At 52.3% G+C, this 22,596-nt stretch overlaps 1 protein-coding gene and 1 long non-coding RNA gene across 2 annotated transcripts in view; one reads left to right on the top strand and one right to left on the bottom strand.

The window, feature by feature from the left end:
- Positions 1–946: 946 nt before the first annotated feature.
- CCND2 (cyclin D2) overlaps positions 947–22,596 on the top strand; it is a 28,828-nt gene continuing 7,178 nt past the window's right edge. Inside the window, exons 1-4 of the mRNA XM_037152889.2 lie at positions 947–1,438; positions 3,221–3,436; positions 5,970–6,129; positions 14,949–15,097. Coding sequence (XP_037008784.1) covers positions 1,244–1,438; positions 3,221–3,436; positions 5,970–6,129; positions 14,949–15,097 — 720 coding nt within the window. The 5' untranslated portion in view covers positions 947–1,243. The remainder of the gene's footprint in view (positions 1,439–3,220; positions 3,437–5,969; positions 6,130–14,948; positions 15,098–22,596) is intronic.
- LOC128626910 (uncharacterized) lies at positions 16,465–18,397 on the bottom strand. Its single transcript, XR_008391023.1, has 3 exons — positions 18,343–18,397; positions 17,699–17,752; positions 16,465–16,525 (listed from the first exon to the last, which is right to left on the bottom strand). It is a non-coding gene; the product is annotated as an uncharacterized LOC128626910 (long non-coding RNA).

Genomic DNA, 22,596 nt, shown 5'->3' with positions numbered 1-22,596 from the left:
CCCTCCCTCGCCACCCCTCCCCTCCCTCCCCCCCGGGCTATTTCCTAGAAAGCTGTATCAGTGTGGCCACGCTGGGCGCAGACACTTCGGGCGGCTTGTCAGCAGATGCAGGGGCGAGGAAGCGGGCTTTTCCTGCGTGGCCGCTGGCCGCGGAGGAACTGCTGACCGCCCTGCCCCCAGCCTGCGGCAGCTCCGGGCGCCCCGCCGGGTCTCCCCATGGCGCCCGTGGCGCCCCCCAGAACTGGGCGGTTTCAGCCCGCCCAGGGACACATTCTACCACGTCGGAGCAGCCGCCTCCTCCCTCCCATCACGCCCCCCTTCCTCTTCTTCCTCTCTGCACACTCCTTGCGTGGGCGGGGGGGGCGGGGGTGCTGGGAGGACGGTTTCTAGTCCCTTTAATTGGGCTTTTCGAAATGGTCAGGAACATAAATTTCAGGATACGACTTTTATCTCTGGGTATGCGAGGTTGCAATTTTCTACAATCGCACTCCTTATTTCTCTTAAGAGAGATCTATTTCTAAGTTGAGCCCGCCCCCATCTTCAAGTAAAATGCCCATCAGTCCTGGACCTTCAGTACAAGAGCAAGAGTAACAGGATGAGCTTTGAAGAAGCCCGTGTTGGAGGGTCGTATTTTGCTATGAAGCATCTACACAGTGTGAGAAATTAAAGGGAATAAATAAGAATCGATGTTTTTTGTGGGTTTCCCTACCCGGGGCCCCTGGCATGCGAGGCTGGATGGAGGGAGACGGCCTCGGAGAGCAAGGAGAGGGGTGGGGGTGGGGAGCGGGGGACCGCGTTTGAAGTTAGGTCGGGCCAGCTGCTGTTCTCCTTAATAACAAGAGGGGAAAGAGGGAGGGAGGGAGGGAGGGAGGGAGAGATTGAAAGGAGGAGGGGAGGGACGTGAGAGGAGGCAAGAGGAGGAGGAACCAGAGAGGGGAGCGCGGCTAGAGGGAGGAGAGCTGCCCATCCAGTTTGCGTCACTGCCTCGCAGAGCAGAAGAGGAGAGCGAGCTGGGGAGAGCGAGGCTGTCTGGAGGGGAGGGCAGGCAGAGTCAGCGGACCCCGCGGCTCTCCTCTCCCGCCGCTCGTCTCTTTCCCTCCTGCTTCCCTTCTCCGCCCTTCACTTTGCCCCGAAAGCCTTAATTAGCCAAAGGAAGGAGGTCAGGGGAACCCTTTCCCCTCCCCCCTCCAAAAAACTTTTCCAGTCCGAAGAGAGCAGGGGACTGAGTAGTCACCCGCTGGCCATGGAGCTGCTGTGCTGCGAGATGGACCGTGTCCGCAGGGCCGTGCCCGACGGCAACCTGCTGCACGACGACCGCGTTTTGCAGAACTTGCTCACCATCGAGGAGCGCTACCTGCCCCAGTGCTCCTACTTCAAGTGCGTGCAGAAGGACATCCAGCCCTACATGCGCAGGATGGTGGCCACCTGGATGCTGGAGGTAGGTCCGCTGACGGACGCTGTGTCTGTTCCCACCCGCATTCTCGCCCCCGCCCTCGACATAGGGACCCTAAAGCTGGGAGAGCGACAGCCACCGTGAGCGCCTCCCTTTTCCTGTGTCCGAGGATACCCCGCGCCCTTTAGCGAGACGCGTGGCTTTATTTCTGTCCCTCGCAGGACCCAAGATTAACTGGGGGGGGGGGGGGAAGGAGGAAAATCCGAGAGAAACGAGGCTGTCCTGGGGCGGGGGTGGGGGAGCATCTCGAGCGCGTGTGCCCGCAAGTGGCGGCTTCTTCCCACCCTCATTCCGACCTGTCCTTTGCGGAGCCGCGGTTGCTTTCAGGGCAGTGAAGAAGGGAGTAGGACCGTGAAATCGGGAACCAGGAAAATAAAAAAGCAGCCCCCCTAAAGGCCAGAGCGTGTTCGTGCTAGCCCCAGGTCCCCGCATGTGGTCGCGACTCCGCGTTGGCACTTCGGGGGGGAGGGGAGGGAGCAGGGCGGAGGAGAAGAGGAGGGAGTTGAGGAGCCCTGGGAGTCACACTGAAGAAAACGCGTGTTTTAGGGGAACCCAAGCGAAGCAGATCTTTACTCTTGCTCCAAATCTCTGCCGAGAGTCAGCCGTGTGCCCACGTATGCACGGCTCTGGACCTGCCGTGTTTTCGCCATGTTGCTTTGCAAAACTCTGGTTGGAAAGGCGAGGCAGCATCGCCGCTCCCCTCGCACCCCGTTATCGCCGCGGCTCCGCTGCCCCTCGCGCCCTCGCCCCCAGCCCCCATTTCCCCGCGGTTACTTACGGTTTGGCTCGCCAGTTCCCTCCGCGCGGAGATTTGGGTGGGGTAGGAAGGGGAGGAGGTGGTGTGTGTCGGGGGATATCGGGGCACCCCGAAAGGAGAGATCTGGGCCCCCTGCCTCTCTGAGGCGGCGCCCAGGTCCCCGTCTCCCCCCAGCTCGTCCCGGAGTCCCCGAGTCTCTGCCCTTGTGGGCCGCAGCCGGACACTCCCGCCACGGCTCTCACCCCTTCGAGTTTCCCCTCGGGATCTAAAGCCCCGGGGGTCGAGGAGCAGTCCTTTCCGGCGCCCGAAACCTCCGTTTCGGGAAGTCTAGGGCCTCTCGGGGGTTTTCACGCCAAAAGGGCTTTTCTAGGATATTTCCTCGATTTTTAATTATTTTTTGAAACCGTCCCCCCCCCTGCGCCGACTGCGGCCGCCGCAGCTGCGGCGCTCTTCCTCCTCCCCGCCCTCCCCCTCCCGTCCCCACGGCTCCCCACCCAGCCCCCAGATAGCGGCGCCTGGGCCGCGGGGACCCCCCGGGACATTTTTTCCAATTGTCGGGAATGATAGAGAAGGGTCTGGGGGTCCGGCGGGGACCAAAAAAAAGACTCCCGGAGCCTCCAGAATATTTTTATTGATTTTTTGAAAAGATGACGAAATCCAAAAAAGAGTGAGTGAGTTAGAGTGAGCGAAGAAGTGAGGAGCCAAAGGGAGCGGCGGCGTGGAGCTGCGGGCGCCGCTGCGCGTTTCTTTGCCTCCGCGTTTGGAATCTTTAATTCACCTTTCTCTCTCTCTTCTTTTTTTTTAGGCTTCTGGGGATACCCCAGCACGGATGGGCTATTTAGATGCACCCGAATTTCCTCATCTTTATTATTCTTATCACACTGTCCCCCTCCCCCATCCACAAAAAATTAAATATTTTTTGTAATTCCCATACATTATGCCTTTTCATTTTTTTCTCTTCCTGATGTTCTTTTCAACCCCCCTCCCTCCCACTCTGTCCCACATTGTAGGTCTGTGAGGAACAAAAGTGTGAGGAGGAGGTCTTCCCTTTGGCCATGAATTACCTGGACCGCTTCTTGGCTGGGGTCCCGACTCCGAAGACCCACCTTCAGCTCCTGGGTGCTGTCTGCATGTTCCTGGCCTCCAAGCTCAAAGAGACTATCCCCCTGACGGCAGAGAAGTTGTGCATTTACACCGACAACTCCATCAAGCCTCAGGAACTGCTGGTAACCACTGTCCCCTTTCTCCTCCTTCCAGCTCTCTCCTCGCCTCTTACACTTCTACCCACAGTTCTCCAAACATTCTTAGGAGAAGAATAATTACCCATCACTGGAATGTTCACCCTTATGGGAGCTATTTCTTTTCATGAGAGAGGTGTGTGTGTGTGTGTGTGTGTGTGTGTGTGTGTGTGTGTCCCCACTGTGTGCAGGACACTGCTAAATACTGAGACGGTGTGCACGAAGAAGATCCGTGGGAAGACATGTCCTGCTGAGATTCATCTGCAGTGGTGTGTGTGTGTGCCCGCACACGCGTGTGCAGGGAAGGCACGGAACACCATGGTAATACTTTAATAAAATTCCAAGTTTTTAATCACTGTTTTTTCAATGTGAAAAAATAGCTCAACTTCCCATGGGAAGCAGTGTGTTCACATGATGGCAGTGTGTCGTGTTGTGTCCCTTGAGAGCCTGGAGTTCAGAGGGCATGCCTCATCGAAGTACCTATAAAGTCTCAAGATACTTACCCATAGTAGCTGTTTTTGAATATCAACTCACTGACTTTGCAGCAGTCAAAATGTGGCCCTGGTCGCAGGAATCAGAGACATGGGTTCCTCCCTCTAACGGGGCTGTGCCCCTGCGACCACCAGCAAGCCTGTTCCCCACCCAATCTAACTCTTTTTCCCTACACCTGCACACTTAAGACGTCCATGTGGCGACAGTGGACTGGTAAAGGGGACCTCCTTCAGTGGTCTGCACACCTTTCTCTACACTTTAGAAAAGAGGGCCCCCTCCTAACCCCTTCCCCCTTCTCACTGGCAAGGCCTGCACAAAGTCCACAGAGCCGACTGGCTGCTAGCACTGAGGTCTTTGTGAGAGGCCTTCCTTTCTGGGGCTGTGCTGCCATCTAGTGGCAGACATGTGCAAGGGTGGGGGAGGAATTGCCGAGAATGTAGAGGGGCCTGAATGACTTCACCTTTGAACCGCTGCCAGATTTCAGCTGCTTCTGGTTTGGTCTGAGAGGCCCAGAAAGGTGCTTTCTTCTGGGAGATCTGCTTCCTTTAATAATGGTACAAGATGGGTGGTTTTTACTCACATTCTCCAGTGAGACAGAAAGGGCTGAAATTTCAAGATGTCTCAGAAGACACGGATTGTTTAGTAGTCTGCGAGGTATTTTGTTTTACCCCAACACTCTGTACAAAGCCAAGGCAGACTTTAAACTGGGTAAAGAAAAGATTGTTAAAATTGGCAACCAGTCTGTTTTTCTCACAGGAGACCGGGAACACTAATCTTCATGTGTTTGATTTGTTTCCACATGATGGTGGACTGAGTTGTACTTCGGGACACCCCAATTTTTCCAGGACCAGCCAGGCTCATTTATACTGCTCTAGACAAACATGCCTTTTCATCCCCTGTTCTTTATCCCCGAAGTGGGGATCTGGAGGAGTCCTCGCATTGTACAGCTGAGAAAGCGGAGCCTGAGGAAGCGAACCAGCCCAGGCCCCAGGCCCCCAGTCAGTGGGTGCTGGGGAGCAGGCCTGGGGCCCTGGTCCCTGGCCCAGCAAAGGGAAGGGAGTCAGTGTGCTGAGGGGTGGGGGGCAGAGTGCATGGCAAGCTGGGTTCTCTGCCTGTTGTGCTCCTGAAGATGACCAGTAGATAGGCCCATTTTCCCTTAAGTTACACATTTTCAAGGCGTTCTTCTCAGCTTGTTTCCCTTTGGACAAAATTCCCCAGAAATATCTCCATAAGGGAGAAAAGCAAGGCATATTACTGCTGGCAAAAGGCCCCCGGGATGCAAGTTGTGTTGTTCCCCCTCAGAGTTTGCACTGAGAGATTCTGCAACCCTAGACAAGCACCTTCAGGTGCACAGTAGGGTTGCTGATGGCCATCCTGGTCCTTTAGTCATGGCAGCAAAGGCCTTTGGAACATGGAGGTAAAAGGGTGCTCCGTGGCTGAAGATCATAGCCCCAGCGATTCCGCATGTACGTATTGAGGGGAAAGTTTTAACAGCAGAGAAAAATGGCATCTTTTTGGCACCAACTACAAGCAAGCTAATTGGTTGCCAAGGATTTGGGCCAAGGAACCTTATTTTGAGCTTTATCTGTGTGCATCATTTTTCCATGAGGATAAAAAGACTTAATCCAGTGATGGAGACATATACAATAAACTACTCCCCAAGGGCCACAGTGACCTTGGCAGCATCGAACTGTAGGTTCAGCTTTCTGGGCGGGCGGGCAACAGCATCCCATGGGAGTCAGGGTTGGGTGGGGGCAGGGCAGCCAGAGAGGAAAAGAAACAGAAGAAAGGAGAATCTTGGCAGCTGCTACCTGGGCTCTCATTATTTTCAGTGGAGCCTGACATTTGAAGCACAAGAAGAGCTGTCAGCAACTTCAAAGCTTTAGGGGCACTTTGACAAATGGGCGGCCTTACAATCTAGTAGCTTCCTAATGAGCATCATTAAAACTCTGGATCCCAACCTGCCAGTCGCCCCCATGCCAGGTCAGCCCGTGAATTTTATCCTCCTCTCTTCTCTCTTCCCCACCAGGAGTGGGAGCTGGTGGTTCTGGGGAAGTTGAAGTGGAACCTGGCAGCAGTCACTCCTCATGACTTCATCGAGCCCATCCTGCGCAGGCTGCCCCAGCCCAGTGAGAAGCTGCCCCTGATCCGCAAGCATGCACAGACCTTCATTGCTCTGTGTGCCACCGGTAGGAGCGGGCTGGGTTGAAGAGCCAGTTAGTCCTTTGGGGGGTGTGGTCAAGGGAAAGCCCTGGGGGGGGCTTGGGGACTAGTGGAGGGGTGGTCCTGAGTAGCCTAGAGTCCAAGGTTTCATTCTTGGGCTGTTCTTTTCTTCACATGAGCTGGCATACTTTCATTCTCTACTGAACTCATAAATGGTTTATGAGGACAGGTGTGGTAAGGAAAAAAATAGTGCCTGTTAAAATATTCTTTATGATATCTAAAGTACTCTTTGAAGATTATATACACTGTTCTCTGGTTGTGTTTAAATCTTTAATCTTTTGAGGAAAAGGATAGCTTGGAGATAAGCCTAAGAGGAAATTTGGGGGTGGGGGCAAATACAGGTAGGTGAAAGAAACACTGTCGAGATAGATACATTGCCTGCCCTGAGAAGTGGTAAGGGAGGCCAGAAAAATTCTCTGGATTCTAGGGCATTTGTGGCCTCCTGGCTGTTCCCTCTGCTGGGTGTGGGGGTGAACCTGGTTTGCTTTCAGCAAGGACTCACTTTCTGAGCCTGAGTTCTGATGACCTCCCCCATGTGCTCCTTTTTTGACTTGGGTTGCAGCTTTAATATATAGCAGTGGCAACAGCAGGCAGTGGGCTTTTTCACGTGAAAACTTTTCTACCTACCACGTTGATTCCACAATTGATACATAGTGCTTACTGGCCCATTTGCTTTGCATTTTCCAGGTAAACTAAAGGCAGTATGGTTTGGTACTGTCTCAAAATGAACCCTGGCCAGTGTCTACCATTTTCCTTGCGGTAGTGGCCATGGGGGAGAACCTGGGACTTGAACCATTCCAGGGAAAGATGTCAAGAATTAATATTTTCACAGTCAGAAATATTTGGTAAAGATCTGACAGATGTTTTTCCGGGAGGGGAGTTTGGCTCACGTTTGCCAAGAGCAGTACGAATTGTATGGGTGAGAACTCTGGGGGGTTAACTTCCTCAGCACAGTGTTACCTGTTGCTCCTGAGTGTGCACAGATGGTCGTACAAATGCAGTGGTGTATATGCTGAGTGTTCACAGTCAAAGGTTGGGCTTTGCTACTTATATCGGGTGACCTTAGACAGGCCACGTAACCTCTCTGAACCTCCATATCTTCATGCTGGTAAGTTCACGATTCCACAGCCTTTTCAGAGTGGTTGGGGATGTAAAAATCAGAAGAGGATATGCAAGAAGTACTTGTGAACTGGGGGATGTGTAGGGCAATGTGCTGTGGTGCTAATTGTGAAAAGGCCCGCCCTTCTGACTTTCACTGTCCCAGCTGAGATGGATGTGATTATTTTCCCTCCTCCGGTCCCAGTGGGCATCCTGTGCTTTGTCTTCACCGGCTTGAAGGGAGGGTTCCGTGCCACCCACATTTGATTCCAGGGCTCAGGATTCCTTTTACTGGCCTCCTTTGGTCCTTCCAGGTCCAGACCAGGCCTCACGGGTGTGTATCCTGCGCCCCTTCGTGGGAGAGTCAGCTGCCCTTCCTGCAGCTGAGGGGCCGTTCTTCAGAGCCCCTGTGGACTCTTGCTGCTTTTAGACAGTAGCCATTCTTCTGCTTCCTCCCTTCCACTGTCTGTCCTGAACCCCAGAGGTCAGGTCTCATTGACTCGTCATTTTGACCCCCAGACCCTGCTGTCCCTTTGCTCTCCCATGCCGTGATTCACTGTAGCGGGAGGGGTCAACCAGTCCTTTTCTCTCTGGCCCCAGGACAGCTGACCCCGACTCTCGGTTCCCCCATTGCCCAGCTGTTGATAGCCAGAGCTCCGCTTTGACCTTGTCTCTTGACTGACAGACCTTTTGGGTTCTGTCCACCCGTTTTCCTCTCTCCTCTATGACCTGTGATTGGGATAGGGTTGGCGGGTAGAGTAACCCAGGCGTGGACAGCTGCCCAGGTTCTGTAAAGGCCCGTTCTCCAAAATTGGGGATCCCATCCCCCACTTCTGGCCTTCTTACCCAGATCTTTGGGGTGGCTGCCAACTTTGGGGCCAGAATAGGGAGCCTGGGATTCAGGGACTGAGGACGGAAGTCTGAGGGGAGGCAGAGGAAGTCACAAAGATTGCCTTCCTTTCGGGAGCCTGGAGCTGGCTTTGGGTGGGGGATGGGGACGGACAGGAGAAAGAACACCTCTCACCAAGTGGAAAACCACGGGCCAGGTACTAAGCCCCAGGGATGGGACTGGTCAGAGCAGAGGGAGTTTCTCAGAAGTGTCCAGAGTCTAGAAAGGGTGTCCCTGTCCCTTTCCCTGACCCACCCTCGGGCTGGTGTGAGTGAGTGGGTCATACAGAATCCCCACTGTGTGCAGGTTCACACAGTCGGATGGACAGGACAAAAGCCAAGGGCTGCTTTTTTTCGAAAGAAACACCCTCTAGTTAGATGAGATTCTACATTCTGGGGTCAGAGTGTGATGGTTGGGGGCGTGCCCAGGACCGACTGGTAAGTAGCAGGTGCAGAGTCACTGAGAACCACAGGTAGGTGTGACACTGAGCTCCTCCAGCCTGCTGCCTATATGTCACATCTTTCCCCGAAATCCTGGGTCTTCTGTCATGGAGCTGAAGAAGCACCTGCTTCTTCTGAGGCCCGCTGGGGTCTGGAGGGGGGGGCGGCCTCACTCAGGCTGCGTGGCTTGTTTCAGGCAGAAGCTGGTTGTGAAAGAGCTGGCAGTGGTTGTGCAGTCTGCGGAGAGCGTGTGTGTGTGTGAAAGGGGAACAGAGAACCGAGCCGGAGCGCACCGAGGGGCCTCAGGAAGGGTAACGGAAAGTCAGCCTTCCTTCCAGGGGCTGAAGGGCAAGATGGTGGCAAGACAGAGAGGTGCCCTCCTGCCCTTCCCTGCTCAGCCCAAAGTGGCTTCTGGAGAAGAGATTGCCTCAAACTGCCTGGCAGTTCCCTCTGAGCTGCCCTGGGCAGCGGAGGCAGTGGGGTGAGGCCTCGGCCTTCGCAACTGCTAGCTTCTGACATCCCCTTCCCCACAGCTCTGATTCTGGGCGAGCATCCTGGATGCAGAGCTTCAGCACCCCCTGCTTATAGCTCTCATGGTGGGGCCCCCCGGTCTGTGAGCAGGGAAGGTTTGCACTCTTGCCTTAAGAGGTTTCTCCCTCTTTTTTAAAAAATCCTCACCGAAGGGCATGTTTATTGGTTTTTTAGAGAGAGGAGAAGGGAGAAACAGAGAAATGTTGATGTGAGAGAATAACATCAGTCTGTTGCCTTCCATATGCACCCCGACTGTATAGGCCCCAACCACGGACCCGCCCCGACCACAGACCCGCCCCGACCACGGACCCACCCCACAGCCTTCTGGCGTGTGGGACGTCTCTCTGAGCCGCTGAGGCCACTCGGCTGGGGCAGGAGATTTCTTGAGGCAGGAAAAAATGCTCCACAGATGATTCCAGTTAGTCTAGAAGAGCCAGTGGCATTGAGTTTGATGTTGGTGTGGGAGTGGGGAAGTAAATGCTTAACCTCCCTGCCCATGATACCCCACATCTCCTCAAGATGAGCCACTAGGCTATTGGTGCCAACACAGGAGGGCCCCTCCCCAGGCTCCCTCCTCAGGGACTGAGCCCCTGTGACAGTGGTGACTCTGTGCTCTCCTGGACCTCCTCCTGGATTTGCCCAGGGAGCATCATGACTTTCTACCAGCAGGTACCATTACAGTGAGACAGTGGGGGCCCAGGGAGGGTCGGGCCTTGGCCTCCGATCCAGAAAGGGAGGCTGGCCTCCCTCGTTGCCGGGAAGGAAGAATTGAAACTGCCTTTCCAGCTGTGAGCCTCCAGTGGCCTCCACAGCCGAAAGGTCATGGGGCTGAGGGGAAGTGGCCAGTTGAACTGGGGAGAACCCAGACTCTTGGTTCTGTAAGTGCCCCCCTGTGGGGACAAGCAGTGTAATGTGGGCTATCTCACTTCCCATCTAGCTGTCAGATGAATGAGAGCAGGCATCTTGCCATTCTCCAGACTCTCCCTCCCCTCTTCCTCACACTGAGGCCTTTGGAGTTAAATTGGCATTACTTAGTCATGGCATCCTTGCCTCACAAGGACAGGGTGTGTTATTCTGGGGATGGTAGGTCAGGTGTGTTCTGCCAGCGTCATTCGTTGGCTGGGGAGCAACCTGGGTTCTGGCCTTTTTAACTTCCACCTGACTGCAGGTTGGAGGGAAGGGAGTAGAGACAGATAAATGCCTGAGTGGGTCAATTCTCTTTTCTTGGGCCCTTCAGCCTCTCGCCCTCTAGTGGTGAGCAAAAGCAAAGCAATCGTTCTTGTACTTCAAGGATTTGGCCACCAGGGTCAAAACCGTCTGTGCTAAATTTACCCGCAAGGCCATGGAATCAATGATTTTAAACCTGTTTAGTGCATAACTCTTTCTGCAGTGAAACCTTAACAAGCAGTTCAAACGCCAAGCCGACAAACATGCGCACGTCTCAATGCCTTGCCCTGATGAAGGATCCCAGTGGCCTCCAGGCCCTGTGGTGCCCTTGGCTGGTGAGAACCGCTTGCGTGGCTGGCACAGCTCGCTGGTGGCTGGGACCAGTGCCCACCCCTTTCACCCTTCAGCCAGGGCTCGCTCTCCTGGGCTTTTTTTCCACCCCTGATAGGAGAGAGGACCCTGTGTTCCCCAGGTGACCGTGAGGAGTATTTGCCTTCTGGTAAGTTATAAAGATCACTGGGTCCAGAGTCCGAAAGTTCTGGCCTTAACCCCAGGCCCAGCATTAGACATTAGACAAGTCAGTTAACCTCTCAAGATTTCATTGATTCACTGGTATCGATGAAGGAAATGTTTCACAGTAGATGAATTTTACATTGTTACTAATATTTCACTTTCCCTACCACACGGATGAGCAAGCAGATGGCTCAGAGCCGCCTGCATTCACCGTGGAGCTGGGTTCCCCTCAGGTGCACCCCCTACCCCCACCACCTCACTAGCCTGGGGGAGGTTGTGCCAGAGGCAGAGGCGTCGTGTGTGTGTGTGTGTGTGTGTGTGTGTGTGTGTGTGTGCGCGCGCGCCCGCGCGGGCATCATTCTTTGGCTTGGGTGGAGCACACCTGAATGAGCATGGACTGTACTGGGAGGAGAGTTGCCACGTTTTGTCTTTCATTGATTGTATGCCCACGACCTCTTTCTGTTCCCCTGTGCGCTTTCAGCTGTTCCCATTGCTGACAAATCAGCACATGTCGCTGGGGACTCGACGAGGTTACTTCTGGGATTTATCCACCAGTGGGCTCGGTAGATTCTCCAGGTAGCACAGAGTCTGCGTCCTCCCGGCCTGGGCATGTGTGGCCTGTGCTCGCTCGGTGCCGGCCCACAGTCTGGGGTGCAGGTGCCCTCCTCCTCACTCCCCCCGGACAGACTCCCCAGCAGTCAGAGCTGCCCATCACAACTCCATAGCGGGTCCCAGCGGTAAGGACAGTGGTGGTGAGGACGATGAGGGTATGGCATCGGCTGACAGGTTGTTTACCATGAGCCAGGCTCTGTTCTTCTACGTGAATTATTTTAGTTGGTCCCCAGACCAACCCTGTGAGGTGGGTATAATTATTACCCTCATTTGCAGGTGAGAAATCAGAGGCTCAGAGGTCAGGTAGTGTGCCTGTCTCCACACAGCTCTAGGGCATCAGCCTCCATGCATCCCCCTTCCGGTTCTTGGAGCTCCGTGGCTCTGCTGCCCAAATCCTACCCAACTCCTTGGAGAATACACCTAAGTGTCTCCAGTGCTTCTGTCCACTTCGGTGCCTCCTTTCCTTGAGAAGTTTCTGTAGAAGTTACCCATGTGTACACCGAGTCATTTGGCATGCACCGTGCCATGCCGTACCACTGTGCTGGGGGACCATCTGCGTTGTCGGGAACAGCGAGGAACATGTTGTAATAACTCAATCAGAATGGGTCACTGGCAAGTTTGTTGCTTCTCACTCTGCTTCAGGAGAAGGAGGGATCTCAGGGATCACAGACATCTCACCTGTCCCGGTGGGCAGCTGAGGGTGGAGACAGAGTCTCACTCTGAGTGTCTTCTGTACTAAGATGCGGCTTCTTAGAATTTTTGACCAAGAGCCTTACAGATTTTTACTTGTTAAAAAGTAAAATGATACTAAAGGAAAATTTACAGCATTTTATTTCTTCAACCTAATGGTAGCAAACTTCATATACACATTTTTCGTGTATGCTTGTAGTTCATCTCTATGCATGTATATATTTATATACTTATGAAAGCTTGTGATATTAACACCCATGCATGTTTTTCTGCCTCCCCCCACCTTAAGTGGATATCATGAGCATTTCTCAGTCCAGTCGTGTAGCCAAAGTTTTAAGGTTTCCAGGAATGGCTGGATTAGGTAGAACCTTTAATGGGTGAGCATGGGGGTTGGCTGTCTAGAGCTATTGCAAGGACACGACCCTTCAGATGTTACAGTCTTTTGTTTTTCTCTGCTGTTTCCCCACCAGCAGAGGGATGTGTCTGTGAGGTGGTCCTGGGGTAGCCCCTGATGCAGTGCCGAATGAGATGCCTTGTGACTGCTGGCTGGTGGGAGCCATGCTGCCATCCACTGTCCCTTCCCTGCTTTTCTCTTTGGGCGTGGTTCTTATTCCAGGTATTTGAGTAAAAAAACAAATGAGAGCTGGAAGGTGCCTGGGAGATTAGCTAGCCTAAGGTCTTTAAACTTTTTGACCTAAACAGTAAGGGGACAAAGACATTTTATAACACAACACAGGAGACACATAAATAGGTCAGACTATTACAAAGTTCCTCAAAATGGTATTTACTCTTACTACATGCACTACCTCCTGATACTTTCTATCCTATTCTTATCCATTAAACAACAACCAAAAATGCTGGCATGCCTCACTAATGAATTTCAAAACCCGCTAATGAGTTGCACCTGGAGGTTAGAAGAAAGGCTGATTTTAACCTCACCCTGAATGAGACACATGGCATTCCAGGGGCTGAGTGAGGAAGTGACTGGTTCAAGGTCCCACAGTCTGCACCTGGCTTCTTAGTGCCCATGTCGCCTCCTGTCTGATGAAGCACGCCAGCTGGGCAGCTGCTCCAGGCTCCAGATCACACTGGTCTGCTGCCATAAAGGGTGGCAGTGGAGCAGCAGCTAGCCTGACTTCTAGCAGCTCCTCTCGCCCTGGGAGGACTCTGTGCTACCCCGATCTGTCAGCAGGCAGCTGTCTTCATGCACACTGTGCTCCCCGTTTGGGGGGATAGAGGACAGTACCACTAGGACGCCCTCCTTCGTGTTTTTTTAGCAAAACAAGAAGCCACTATAGTCCTGCTTAACTCCAGTGCCTGCTGCACCCCTGGACCACCTGTATATACCTCCTGGCTTCCAGACATTAATTAATTTGCCATAAATAGGAGTTAGTTTTGCACGGAGAGGGATGAGAACGATAGGTACACATGAGGTGGATATCTCTGGTCTGAGGCCTAAGTGAAGGGAAGGGAGGCCAGGGATACCCTCCTGCCCTTCCCGGCCAGATGCTCCCACCCAGCCTTCTGTGGGCCCAGGGCCATGGGCTGGCTTCCTCCTCTGCATTATGAATGTCACAGGGGGAAGCTAATTAGGTTATTGGGCAGAGAAACACTCCTGTGACCCCATGTGGAAGGGACCTACAGCAGAGTAGGAGGCAGGGGACTTGGCTTTGTTAGCGTCCGTGGGGATGGAGACGGACTGGAGGAGCTGGTGGGCAGCAGATTCGGGCAGAACATCATAGTGTGTGTCCCTCAAGGGGTGGAAATGGTGAGTGGGCTAAGGAAAGAAAGCCAAGGAGAAAGACAAGACAGACCGTTGATCTGTCAGATGGCCAAGCCTGCTGTGTTCATGGGACTCAGCAGGGTCAGGAGGGAGGCGTGTGCAGGGCAGCGATTGGCATGTTCCTAAGAACACCACTCACTTGTACTGGACAGTGTGGTCACTGGTAAAAGTGCTTCTGTGGACTGTGTTACAATCTGGCATTATATGGGAAGAAGAGGAAATACTAGTTGGAACTGCTTGTGAAGGTTCAACCTAATATTTATGCTGTAAGTTGCAGTGCAACCCATGTCTCCCCTCTATACACCCCACCCCACTTCCACTTGTAGCAAATTCCCTGGAGTGAAGCTCACACTAGAGGTAGCTCACTGGGCAAGATATGTTCCACTCCAGGACTGTGACTAGGAGTGAGCAGACTAATCTCTTTAACACATCAACACAAGGCAGGCGGAGGGGTCGTTTCAGATGGTTAGAAGTGTCCGATTTCTCCTCCACAACACTAGTGTAATAATTGTGTGCACCTTATGTGGCTGCTGTGTGGACTGTGCCCCCTCAGTGGACAGCGCAGGGGCAACCTGCTCCCTGCTGGCCACCAGCTCCTTTTGAGGAGTACTCAGAGAAGACAGAGCCATGTAGGCTCCCCAGATGAGCCTTCTGTACAGTGGGAGCATCCTCTGTATTCACTTTTGTAGAAGTGGGAGTAGAGGGGGTTGGGGCCCTACAGATTTACCCTCATCTTGCTCTTCTTTAGCAAACTACTTTTTTTCCCCCAGCAAGAAAATGGGATCTTCGGGCCATAAAATCTAAACCAACTTACCCATCTGATGGGGGTGCAATGGTTGATCTCAAGTGATATTCCTGTGTACTCTCCTTGGGTGCTGAGGGTTGGAGAATAAAGGAAGGGTGACCTGTGCATGCAAGTCTCAGGAAGTAGGGTCTGTAGGCTTGGGGTCACTTGGGCAGCCGATCCACCCCATTCAGTTTCGGAGCATCTTCAGGCTGGGGAGCTCCTGGATCCCAGCCCTTCCTGTGCATGCCCTGACCTTCTGCCTCTTGTTTTCGCAGATTTCAAGTTCGCCATGTACCCACCATCGATGATTGCGACTGGAAGTGTGGGGGCTGCCATCTGTGGGCTGCAGCAGGATGAGGAAGTGAGCTCGCTCACTGGTGATGCCCTGGTGGAGCTGCTGGCCAAGATCACCAACACCGACGTGGTAGGTGGTGGCCACCTTCTTGGTTGTGACCACGTCTCCTTTCTCGGCTCAGGGAAGGAGACGCTTTGATGAATGTGTGGGAGGTATTTTTGTTGTTCTGGTTTCTTTGATAAAAGAGCCATTCAAAGAAGTACAAAATCCAGCAGGTAAGGCCTTTTCTGAAGGTTTTGAAAGTCTGTGTGCCATTCATGGAGCAAAGAACTTAGCAGACGGATGCAAGAGGGAGGGCAAGCTGGTTACTCACTTTCCTTCATAACGCCCATAGCATGAGCTTCCCGGTACCTCGGAATCGTCGCTTCCTTTCCGTGTGCGTGTGCGTGTGCGTGGGGCTCTCTGTGCTCCACTGTGGAGCCCTTGTGTCTGCTCGCACAAGGGCCGGAAGGCACAGGGAGGGGAAGGGGCAGCCAGAGCAAGGATCTGCGGTCCTGGAGGGGTGGACATGCAGATCCCCCCCCCCCACACACACACACACACGAGAATGGTGTCAGCCTTGACCGACCCCTTGACCCTGCCTGCCTACTTTGCTTCCCTTTTGTTCAACCTGGTAATGGATTAGAAAGCACTGTGAAAAGAATACAGTGCCATGCAAATGCAAGGAACTATTCTTAGATGTAGATTTTTCCATGCTGAGTGCCCGTTGGAAGGCCCAGAGGCTGTACTCTGGTTGTTGGAGTTGGAAACTCCTTACCAGAAGAAAGGTTTTGAGACAGATCAGGGTCAAGTGAAGCTCTTTCTCAGCCTCAAGAGGTTGCAGTCCTCAGAAGGTCCAAGCCAGGGTGGTTCTGGGAGGTTGGGAGGTGAGAGCGCTGAGGTAGCCAGCCTGGGAGGTGGGGGAAGGGTGCTGGGGGCAGTGGCAGGGCTGGGACTAGAACCTGGAAGCTCTCATGGGGGTCTGGGAACTTTGCACTCCATCCTTGCTGCAGCTCTGGGATCTTTTTATTTGAAAAAGGCCTTTGGTTTAAAGGCACCTCGAGAGCGGGGCGTCAGCTCCAAGGCCCTTGTGAGTCACCATGGTGAGGCTCAGGAATGCAGGGGAACTTTGTGATGGTCCCTCTGGGTGTTCCAGGGGGATTCTGAATGTCATGCCGTGGAAATATATTGAGTTAGGGATAATGTGGTTGACAGGCCTGTGGCCATTGCTTCCACCAGGGACGCTGAGCAGAAGGTTAAACCCCAGAGAGCCCAAGGCTGCTGCTTTCTCACCCACCCACCTTGGCAATTCTGACCACCCACAGGAGACAACTCGGGGAGGTGTTGAAGGTGTGCTACAGCAAACCCAGGCCCTCCTCTGGTGGTTCTCAGATAGGCTTTTAAAATGTTGGCTCCAAAATGCAGGCTTCGAACTGTGGTTTCCAGAATACAGATGGAAATGACTCCTCCTGTGCAGCTTCAGGTGAAGAAGGCTTTTTGAATCCTCTGGAGACAAACCTTGGACAGAACTTAATGGTTGTAGAAATGGCACACTTCCTCCCTTTTCTGAACATCTCCCATTGCAGCTGCCTTGCAACGAAGACTCCCAACCAGCTTAGGACAAGCCCTTCCTTGACCCCCCCCCCCAGAGACAAAAATGTCAGGGACAGGAGTTTGACCCCCAGGCACTGTAACCTTTTCAGATACTTCCATACCTGCTGCCCCACTCAGTGGGTGTCCAGCCTTCTCCCATCCCTCTCTTTGTCACCCCTTACTAGTTTCAAATGGACAGAGGTCACTGTTGGGGTGCCACCAAGGCTCTCGGACTACACCTTGCATTTCAGAACTGCGAACTAGGCTCTTGTGTCCTGCAGAAACTGTGTTGCCCCTTTGGGGCACAATGTAGCCAGTCCACTCTAGTCGGCTGCAGACTGGGTGAATGCACACCACCCCTCAGTTTCATAAACCCCAGCTGTTAACTGGGTGCATGGGTGTGCCTCCTTCTCACAGGTGGGCCTGGGGTTGAACACTTTAATATTAAAAAAACAAGCATGTACCTAATGGAATCTAAAATTTAAATTTATACCTTTTTTTCAGAGAACAATTCAAGCCCTCAGTAAGCTCCAAGCTTATCTCTGGTTATTCTCTTGCTGAGAAAGTTCTTAGCGGAAAGGCTTCAGCAGCCTTGAGCCAGGCAATCTGTGTATGCCTCACTTCCAGGGCCGGGCCGAGCCTCCTCCCACTCATCAGCCTGTGTTCTCTGAAGCGCTGCAGCTTAGAGTGAAGGAGTATGTAAGGGCTAGCATTTAGAATGCCTTAGCTTTTAGAGGGAGGTGAGTTTTTTCCCTGAGCTCTGTTACCATTTTGTGAGTTAAGAAGTGGTATGTTTCATTCGCCCACTTACTCCCCACTCTCTTCTGGAAGTGTGCATGGAAGGCCCGCTTGCTGCAGGCTGTTGCGTTGTGAGCAGGGCATGGGCCCCAGGTCCCACGGTAGAAGTTGGGAGGGATGGGGGTGGCTGGTGCATGGAAAATAAAAGATGAGTTTCCTGCCTTCAACCTAGCAACAGTATGGAGAATCAGGAATGAAGTATGTAAAACCCTCCCAAATGCAGATCACAAATGAGTGGATGGCAAATAATGTGTTAGAAGCTATACATGCAGTAGAAAATCAACTCAGGAAGGTGCTCACCAGGCCGGATGTAAAATGCAGGCTTCCCAGCTGCCTAAACTGGACAGAAAATGCCTGTGGAATGGAAAAACAACAAGTGTCCTGAACGTGCAACAACGTTACTCAGCCTTAAAAAGAAATGAAGTTCTGGTGCAAGCTACAAATGTGGTCAGATCTTGAAAACATGCTGAGTGAAATAAGGCAGACACAAACAGGCAACTATTTTACAATTCCACTTAATACGAGCTTCCCAGAATAGTCAAATCCATACAAACAGAAGGCAGACTACAGGTGACCACGGCCTTGGGACAGGGGTGGGTGGGGGTACAGAGAGGTGCTGGTGATGGGTGTGGGGTTCAGTCTGGGCTGGTGACAAAGTTCTGGGGCGGGACATGCTGGTGCTGGCCCAGCAGACTGAATGGCCTTGGTGCCAGTGCACACTGAAAAGTGATTGACTGTAAATTCTTATGTTACCCACATTTTGTCACATAGAACACAGGTGTACCAGTACACATGCATACAGTGTCCCTGGGCCATGCTGTGAAAGGCCCACAGGTTCGTCTGGGGCTCTCCCACCAGGAAGTCAGGCATGCAGCATTGCACTACCCCCCCCCCGCCCCCAGCTCTAGGCACTGAATGAGAATCAGGAGGAGCCAGCATCTTACCCTGGAATCCCGCAGCTCTCTGCCTGCCCTGGCACCTTGTCATTTGTGGTCTCTTCGAGCTCACAGTCTTCGCTGTGTCGGGATTTCCAGGGATCAAACTGTTGAAAAGGGGGTCCCTTGATTGGTTTGAGACAGCCAGATGAGCTTCTGCAGCTCCCTGGCCACTGCAGAAAGCTTTGATGGAAGGGACCCATGCGGCTCTGAGAAAGTTGGTCTTTGTTGCTCCCTCTGGTTGCCAAAATAAACCAGAACGCTTCATTCCAAACAGAAAGCTGAGTGAGAAGCCTGACAGTTTTACAGGGAATAAAAGTCTCAGAGGGTGGTATATTTTAAGTACTTTTTCCTTCCACTCATAAGTGTTGCTAAAAACAGGCACCAGCCAGAGACACAGTTCTGGCTTTTGGTGATACCTCCACCGGGCTTCCGTTGCCAAGGGTACGTGTGGGAGGAGGGATCAGCTGCCCCGGTCCCCTTGAACCTTTCCCTGCTTCCCCGGCAGAGTCAGGGCTCCTCTTCCGTCCCCCGGGCACTCCACTCATGCCTTGTGCCAGCGTTTATCTCACTCTCCACTTGTCTGTGGAACTTCTTGAGCAAGACCCAGCTTTTACTGGGCTCTCTCTGCAGAGCCCCTGGCAGGGGTGTTGGGGAGCACTGCCGAGGGCCAGGGAGGAACAGAACAGAGCGTGGGCACGGGGGTCCAAGGGTGTTTATTATCCTCTGGTCTCTCCATGGCTTTTTTCCGAAAGCGATGTTATTTCTTAACGTTAATTGTGTGTTAGGGTCCTTGGAAAGATTTATCTGACTTTCTCTTAAAACAAGTCATTTCATTTTCACGTGACACAATTTTACTGACTCCCTAATGAAAAAGTAGAATTGAAACTGACAGGTTGTGATGATGTCGTGAAATTATTGGAAAGTATTTAACAGAGAGACATAGACTTATAATGTCACCTGGGCATTATATCTGTCCTCTTCCACCTAGGTTACATCAAAGCTGTCTTACATTCTGAATGTCGCCCAGAGAAGGTCCTGAGCTTATCCCTTCCTGGGGGTCATTGTGGCAAGTGATGACCCTGGTTGTCACCGAGCTGTTGCAACAGCTCACAGTGAAGTGGAAGAAGTGTCTCTTTTGACTGCATTACTCCTGGGGTCCCTAGCATTGTGTCTTGGCTCCCCTTACCTAGAAGCCCCAACACCTCACAGCATAGCTTATCCTAAAGGCCAATCCTACTGAGACTGTCCCCTGTGGACCATACAGGGCCTGTGGTCAAGAACCTTGTGAAGAGTTGCTGGAAAGGAAGCTGGGGGTTGCAGGGGGGAGTGGGTAGAACTGGAGGCTGGTGCTTCCCTCACTTGCCTTATTTTTCTGTGGGACTCATTTGGTATGCAAGGAAATAAGCCAAACAGCCTGTGAAGAAAGGAAGAATGAGATAGTTTCCTAAGTTGTCTCTGCCTGAGTTGGCTGCGGGTCTGGGGCTCATTCAGCTCTTTGTACCCCTGTTGAGTGCAGTGCGTGTGTGGTGACAATGGAGTGATGCAGTTACACTGAGGGCTAATGGTAGGAGTTCCGTCAGCTCATTCATGGAGGCAGAGGAGGGTGCAGGGTGCAGAGCTGGAGCCAGCAAGCAGAGGAAGTCCGGGGCCCATGTAACGAGCTGGAGATCACAAACACAGCTGTCAGGGCTCCGGGGCTGGGGGCGTGGGCAAGGAGGGGGCCTGTCATCGTCAAAGCTGGAGGCTTGCCCGACCTCCAGTGCTGTGGAGAGCCACCTGTCCAGGCTGACAGACGAGCATTATGGCTCTCCTTTTAATCAGCTTAATTTGGGGCATCATAACACAATGGCTGGTACTTTCGGAGGCTGATGGAAAGCAGAGGTCTCAGAGCTGCTGTGCTTTACATGCACGTAGCATCTCTTCCTTGGGGATGCTGTATAAGTTTTTTTTCCAGCCATTTGGGCTAGGTCTCCTCCTTTCTTGGAGATTCTCAGGCCTACATGTCTTTACTTGGAGCTGAGAAGAAAAAGAGGTACATAGGAAAAAGAACTCTGAAACTGGGAGACTTGCCTCTTTAAGGCCTCTCTTAGCTTTTAACTAGTAACTTGGGGGCAAGTCAGGCTTAAGTTTGTAGCTTAATAAGGGTATTTTGCTGTCATATCTCCAAAAGCCCTTTGTACTCCCAAATTCTCAGATTCTGTAATTATCTGTATATGTTGTCTTTTGGAAATACTTTATCCCACTCTTCTTAGCTTCGCCTCCTTTCCCGAAACTTCCAGCTCTTCAACTGCCCCCCCCTTCTATTGCCTTCTCTCACCTTGACCCCCTAGCGCAGGCAGCTCTGCCGGGTGGGAAGCGGGGCTCCTCTGTCCTCCAGGTCACTGCCTGCCCCACCCCAGTCCCAGGTGCTGCGGTTGGGAAGCAGGGAGCTCGCTCCTCAGGCGGGAAGAGGGTGCTGAGTGCAGTTGGCAGACTGGTTGCAGGTAACAGCACTACCATTTATTTCTCCTTCCACCTGCTCCTTGCAAGTTCAGGGAGGGGTGAGCACTGTCTGAAGGAAGGGCGTGCTGATGATGCTGAAATTCTCTCCCACCATCTGAGAGTAGGACGTTGGACATCATTCACATAAGACAGGCTTTTGCCCTTAAGTTCCCCATCTAGCTAAGAGCAAGAGATTTGTGCATTTGAAACTTGAGCTGATAATGGCCAAGCCATTGTGAAGAATTAGAATCTACAGAGGCAGAGACCTCTGAGAGCTTTTCAGGAATGGGGGCGTGATTGACCCCAGAGAGCTGAGCTCCCTGCTCTGTCATGGATGAGTCTAGAAGAGACCATGGAATGGCATCAGGGTCCCCCACTTCTGGGGTAACTGCTTTAGTTGTTGAAAAGGGAGTGAAGAATGCAGAGTTGTATGTTTTGTATGAAATCTTTTTTTCATTTTATTCAGAAACTGTTGTGCACGTGTTTGTGGCTGGAGCTTACACAGATGTGACACTGGATGCAAGTGTTGTACTGAGCTCCTGTGGCTCTGAAAGTCCAGGGGAAGTGACCAACTGCCACATACCCCAGCCCTCCCTGGAGGATTCTCTCAGGCATTTTCCTTTAAGGTCTCAGTCTGCTGGAAGAGAAGGCCAATACCAGGAAAAGTAGGAACGCTGGTGGCTCAAAAGGGAAGACTCTACATGGCTCTAAATCAAGTCTTTTAGCTTTCTGGAGCCCTGTCTTCCTCATTTGGAAGACCATCTACTTTAGGGATGCTGGTGTGGTCAACACCGTGGTCATATTATTGGTGTAAGGGGTATGTGGACCAGATTACCTACCTCTCCTCCTTGGGGGAAGATGGAGCCTCTGAGGTGGGAAAACCAGACAAGATTGGCCGGGAGGCACGAGGTGCCTTGTGGGGAGGCAGGGTCTTCCACAGCAACTGCATAGCAGGAAGTCTTCACCAAGCAGCTGTGCCGAATGAAGCCCTCCAAAGAGAGCTTGTTGCTGACACCTGTCGGACGTTCCTTTTTTAATGCAATGGTTCAGAGCTGTTGTCTGTCCATATACACGGCATACATACATGTGCATGCATGAACACATGGTCCCTTTAGGTAGAATCCTGCCATCCTTTTAGATAACAATAGCTGTTTCATGCTGTATGCTTCGGGTAGGATTTGTCTTCCATGGAAACCACAACTACTAGTTTAGAAGGGTTCTGATTAATTCCCCTGACTCCTGAAAACAAAATTTTAAACATAATCTCAGTGGCTCCTGAGGTACCTCTACAGTAGAAGGGACATCACGTACTAACTTCCTGGATTCAATTCATTATTCCCTGCAAGGAAACAAAGAGGGGTGGGGAGAGAGAAATGGTGTTAGCTTCAGTTCTATGGCCAGTGTTTCTCAGTGAGGCATGCAGGGGAGTGAGGAGAGGCATAGCTGTTGAGTCTGTACCTCTCACTTCTGGGGGTACATCTCCCCACACCGAGAGGATTCTAGCATTTGAAGATGGATGATATGCCCACCACACAGCCCCTAAGAACAAATCAGCCTCTTCAGATGGTGTTCAAATGGAGCACGAGCTGTCCGTCCCAGCTTCAGAAGCAAAACCAACAGTTGGACCCACTTCTGTCTCTGCAGGTCCTTCCTGAGGGGCGGTCAAGACTAGTTTTGACTCATCATGTCCTGTTTTGCCTTATATGTTAATGCCCACATTAACTTTCACTTTCAGGTTACTTTTTTAAAAAAACTGGAAAGCTTTAAGGTTTTCAAATG

This window comes from Artibeus jamaicensis, unplaced genomic scaffold, assembly GCF_021234435.1.
Source record: "Artibeus jamaicensis isolate MK-2021 breed Jamaican fruit bat unplaced genomic scaffold, CSHL_Jam_final contig_1028, whole genome shotgun sequence".
Lineage (NCBI taxonomy): Eukaryota > Metazoa > Chordata > Mammalia > Chiroptera > Phyllostomidae > Artibeus > Artibeus jamaicensis.
Note: the sequence above shows the minus strand (reverse complement) of the source record. Positions and strands in the feature narration are given on the sequence as shown.